General features: G+C 39.0%; 1 protein-coding gene across 1 annotated transcript in view; it reads right to left on the bottom strand.

The window, feature by feature from the left end:
- Nucleotides 1-358: 358 nt before the first annotated feature.
- The window catches only part of TSPAN33 (tetraspanin 33), a 27,221-nt gene continuing 21,844 nt past the window's right edge, over nucleotides 359-5,735 (bottom strand). The window contains exons 6-8 of the mRNA XM_018565923.1: nucleotides 4,598-4,726; nucleotides 1,765-1,926; nucleotides 359-903 (exon numbers count right to left, since the gene is read on the bottom strand). Of these exons, the coding sequence (XP_018421425.1) occupies nucleotides 802-903; nucleotides 1,765-1,926; nucleotides 4,598-4,726 (393 nt within the window). The 3' untranslated portion in view covers nucleotides 359-801. The remainder of the gene's footprint in view (nucleotides 904-1,764; nucleotides 1,927-4,597; nucleotides 4,727-5,735) is intronic.

Genomic DNA, 5,735 nt, shown 5'->3' with positions numbered 1-5,735 from the left:
ACACTTTTTTACACAACTGTATATGATGCACAGATAAATGCATCTTTGCATTAAGTAATGAATCATCGTCTGTATTTATCTACATGTTGATAGACATTTCACTATCAGGTGGGAAGGAATTTAAAGGAACTCTGTGGGAACAATCTTGAAAGTCCTCTGCAGAAGCATAAGACTAGTCAAATACAGGTTAACTTTGCTAAATGTGCAAATGGTCTAAGCATCTTTAGCAATTATTGGCCTGTGTAAAGGATTAGTCAAAGAGACTCTATAACTCTAGACAATCTCTTGTGACTGATATTCCTGGGAGAGTGGGAACGGTCCTTTCAATGAGTATTACCGAAATATAAAGACACACCAATCTGGGATTAAAATGACTGGTACCGATACAATATGATAATCTGGAGGATTGTCTACCTCTAGATCTGCCTGTTTAGCGAATCCAAATGCTGTACTGGGACCACCATTACTATACAAATATTTAACCCCAAAATATCACTTGTACGAAAAAAGTAACTCAGCTAATAAAGCATCTCTAATGCCATGCTGGCTTTGCGCTCTTGCATGTTGACCTTCAAATGTAAATTTAAGTGCTTGAAATACATTACATAATACTTCAGGCAAAACAAGCAACAGTCATTTCTAGAGTTTGGCTGTTCCAGATCCTTTTGTGAGGCCTTTGTTCTGAGTTAGCTAGCTCCTTTTGCTGGGAATCCGGTGACAGATTCCTTTGTGGCTCCTGCCTGCTTCTGGAAGAGTAGCTCTTGCTTACAGCAGTGTTGCCCGCTCATGTTTGTTCCTTTGTCAATACCAAGGGTCTGACCGGTGCTGTTGGTTATAGCTCTGAAGTTTTATTTGGTCTTTTATCTGGTTAATCAAGACCTGAGAAAGGAGAATTCCAACCAGCTTTAAAAAAGAAAAAAGAAAAAAGACTGTTAGTTTGTAAAGAATAGATTTTACTCTTAGATATGGATGTCTTTTGGAAAAACAGGACAAATTTATTTATTCCGTTTTCTTCATTATATCATTTAAAGTACTCAATGCATCTGGAAAAAAAAAACATGCTTGGGCAACATCCCAGTTACAAAAGTAATTAAGTGATAAGCACTGATAACTGAAAACAGTCTTCAGTGTCAACCGGTAACCAATCTGTGACTTCAACAGCTCCTTCTATACTACTGTATAGCTTACACTGTATGAAAATGGAACGTGGTATATAACAGTTACAGCAAGGGAAGGGGTACAAGTCATATCTGGAAGTGCGCAAGAAATGCAATAGGGGCAAAGACTGCTCTGACATGATGGAACAATGGCTAGCATAAAGTGCTTACACAGGTCCTTTTTCCTTTACAGAGTTACAGGATGATGCATGGAGGTAGATCTTAATGTAGATGGCTGCATATGATCCAGAGTATGGTACATTGCATGGTACAGATTAGGTGGTGCATAACATTTTGCATATTTATAAAATGTAGTGTGGCAATGCATCCTCAGCAGCAGAAGCTGTTTTTATACTGTGTGTTGTTGCTTTTTGGTGCTATGCTGCATGTATTTCTTAAGTGTGGAAATAGTAGTTTGGATGGGCTAATGGGGCAAACCGATTTGGCATTGAAATATTTATTTTACGTTGTTATTAGATTGCCATTTGCCATGTCCAATACATTTTTATGGCAGGTTCTTAACATTAGTCCCTGATTGTTAACTTTTGAAAAATATTTCTAACATATGTAAATGACATATAGTTTGCAAACAATACCAGTGTGTTACCTGAGGAATGGCCAGTCCCAGTGCCACTCCACCCAGCAAGAAAAGGTTAGTGTGCAGCCAGTTAACCAGCTTGTCAATGCAGCCGTTGGTGTGAATATATTGTCCTGCTTCCAAATAGTCTAATTCCTGCATGCCATATCCACACATGGTATTTATGACAGTCTGTAAAAGAACAATATGGAATTTGTATAGCACATCACAAAAGAAGCTCTACACGACACAACACATATGCAAACTTATTTGGGTCATATAGATATTTTATATCTTGTTGTATTCATCATATACTGCCATATTAAAGTCAAAATAGAAATTGCACTCCTCATAGTACTTGACTTTTGAATAATAGGTGGGTGCTTGAAGTGATTACAACAGTGCCAAAATCAGATGACAAGAAACACAAGCACTGAAAATAAAAGTCATAGGAAATCACTGTTTCAGAGCCTTGCAGGGACCCTTCCTCAAAGTGACACAGTGACCGAACTGGAATTTTTTATTTGTTCATTCACTACCAAAAAAAAATAAAATGTTTTTCAGTACAAAAGTATAAATCCAACTGGAATATGTACAATATAAACAAAACAAAATGTAGGCTAATAAGTCAAGAACTGTACAGACCATTTCTATATTTACATTCTTATGTATAGTGTATAAGCATATTAAAAAGGTGTCCAAATAGAAAATTCCCACAGGTTTTGAACACTCCACACACCTACTCCATGTAACTGAGACACTCAAGAAAAGAGACACCTAAGGCACCACCGAGTGCTTGTACAGCTCTATGTTAAAGGGACACTCCAACAGAGAGTGGTCTATGGCCCCCTCAATCCTACCACACTATGCATGAGGACAACCACAATCCACCAGAATGTGGTACTTTAGGTTCCCCCTAACATGAAGTCTCTCATTCGGTAATTTTGGCTTGGATCCCATGAGAACTAACCAACTTCAAACCCTCCCCCATAATTCCTCTGCAGGGCCAAAGGGGAGTGCCAGCCACACTGATAAGTCTTTGACCTCAGACATTGAGACAAGATCTTACAGTGTCCTTCTCAAGACACTGGTAAGCAACATATTTACCAAACTGTTTCCTCCTTACTGGACCCTTGAAATGTCTGCTAACAGTCCACTTCTTGACTAGCTCCCACCACTCAGATTACCTGCTGCAACTGTGCCTGAAAAAAGTCCCTGAAGGATTGTCTTACATTCTCTTCTTCATGGAGTGCCAAATTCAACTTCCAGATGCCCCTTCCCCTGAGAGGAATATCTGAAACATTCAAAACCACAAACAGAATACAGTGATTGGAAAACTCCACAGCCTGCACTTCAGGTAGTGGAGACCTCCTCTAAATAATACATGTCTATCCTACTCCGACTAACTCCTCAATGAAAGGTGAACTGAGTGATATTTGGAAAGTGCTGAGTATGCACATTAACCAGACCAGCATCCCAAGTCATATTATTTAATAAAATACTCATAACCCAGCCTGATTCTAGCACCTCATCTATCCAAGGACCTAGTATTGGTGTTAAAATCACCACTGAAGTCCTTCAGCTGAGCAGTACAAATTAAAGGCCTGACCTCTGGGAGCCATGTTAAGTAAGGGACCCCTTCGCTTTCCTATACACTACTGTTCTGTAAAGATACAACTATTGAGGGAGATACTTGCATTTCCTCCCTCCCTCACCCCCAGAATCCCCCTTTGGAGAGGAAGTGGGGAAAAAAAATCAAACTATGATTGCATATCTAAAAATAATAAAAAAAATATGTTTCTTACTGTCTAGATGTTTCTGTGGAACAGGCCTTTGGGCAGACTGCAAGCCTCTTTGTACAATTTCAAAGTGCCAGGAAACTCTGGCTGTCTCCATAGAAAGACTAGGGACACTAATACAAAAAGCCAAGCTTCAAACAGGGTTATTCACAAAAGGGTGAAGAGTTTGGAGAAGGCAGAAGTGAACAATCTAGGACAACATAGCTGATTTGGAAATATTCTCCAATTCAGCTCACTTTCCAGTACAGCTATGTCTATGTCCTAGATTGTTCACTTCTCCTGACTCTCCAAACTCTTCACCCTTTTGTGAATAACCCTTTAAATCTTTTGCCCTTTGTTGGGACAGACAGTGTTAAAATCTAGTTAACAGCTGATGATGAGATCTGCCAGCACAGTACAGACAGGGTTATTTATGGTAAACATTAACTTCCCAGCCCCCTTGCATTCCTGAGGAAAACTTTGTTTAGATATTTATTTTCAGAAAAGAGCAAATGAAATCTATACAGCAATTTTTAAACATTTTTTAAGGTTATGCCATTTGAATGAGAACATGCAACAAACACAAAACAGGTGTTATCCCAACTTGACTGCAAAAGTGGAAATACATTGTAATGAAATGAGTGTTGCACATTAGAACTTTCATAGTGCAGCAGATGTAAGATTGGCTCAGCACGTCAGGTGCAGACTCCTACTGGTTATACTGGCTTACCATTATGAAGCTAAGTATACATGCCTTCAGCATACTCCGCTGCTCTCTGAAAGGCTCTCTGTCAGTAATATAAATAAATTGTGTTCCCTAGCAGTAAGGCTTGCACCAGTTTAAGAACAGTTAGTTTACCAAACTCCTAAAACACTGTGGGGGGAATTGATCAAAACTGGAGCAGATAAAATCTGGAGCAGATTTGCACTGCAACCGATCAGCTTCTCTGTCTTATTTTCAAATATTACCTGAGCAAACTCAGGTAGTTGCCATGGGCAACTGCTCCAGATTCTGTCTGTCTGATAAATTCCCCCCCCCCCCCCCTGTGAATCAGCTACCATCTATCCAGCACACCATGATGTACCTCATCTTCCCCAAGCAGGCAACAGGAAAAGGGCACCGAGCAACGTTCTCTGCTTCGGTTTTCTGCTGTACAGTTAAAGTATATGTTCTGAGACCAGTCTTTGTAGGAGATGCCTCCACAGCAATTAAACTAGTATAGAAAAAAAAGAGACAATAAACAATATATTAAGGCGAGGTGATGGTATTCATAAAACTAACATATCACTGAAGGCAATAATTCCATAAGAAAATACTGTAAAGTATAACCGCTATAGTTAATGTGTATATTGAAAAAAATATATACACCATTTTATTGAAAGTGAGATTAAAGTCAAAAGGATTTTAACTTATTTCAAATGCTGATGAAATTACTTACAATGATTGCTGCTTCTTGATGTTTTAGTTTCCTGCAGAATCAGCTGGTTCCCTGAGCACTGGTCCTGACTTCCTGTTTTAGAGTGACTCCTTTCTCAAGCAAAGTGCTATGCAGTCACCCTTGTGTGTGCTAGTAAGCTGTGTGTCTCCACAAACACACAGACACAGCAAATCAAGCTTCTCCCCTCCCTCTGGCCCCCTCTCCTCTCTCCACCCTACTCCAAGCTAGTGGATGCATAGTTGCTGCAGTCTGCTCTGTCCTTTGTGATCTTGTAATGGACAGGAAATTTAGGGAAGCTGAACTAAGAGACTTGGAAGCAGCTATTCAGACACATGATGATTGTATGTATTTGAGCAATAAAGTAAAGCAATACTTTGCTGGGCAATGTATATTTGTTCGATCTGGATTCATTATTGAAAAAAAGTTTGAGAGTTTAATACTACTTTATTATTTCCAATGGAATATGAGGATTGTCTCCCGAGAAGGGAAACAGGAAGCATAGCTCACAATAATGCCCTGGTTGTCACGGGTACAGAAAAGGGAAATCGCCGAAAAGAGTGATAAAAATGTTATAAAAGCACCTCAGTTTTTTTTTGTTTTTTTAATGAAAAAGTGAATTTCTTTACTAAATAAGTGTAATTTTCAACATTTCCTCAAATATCATAATAAAACAACCATTATTTTATTCTACAGGTCCTCTGCTTTTAGCAAACGTGTCATTTTGGGGGGGACTTCAGTAAATTGTTAGCCCAAAAACCATGTTAACATTTGCTCTGGCAGTAAA

This window comes from Nanorana parkeri, unplaced genomic scaffold (genome assembly GCF_000935625.1).
Source record: "Nanorana parkeri isolate BGI_ZX_2015 unplaced genomic scaffold, ASM93562v1 scaffold26, whole genome shotgun sequence".
Taxonomy (NCBI): Eukaryota; Metazoa; Chordata; class Amphibia; order Anura; family Dicroglossidae; genus Nanorana; species Nanorana parkeri.
This window is presented reverse-complemented; position numbering and strand designations above follow the sequence as displayed.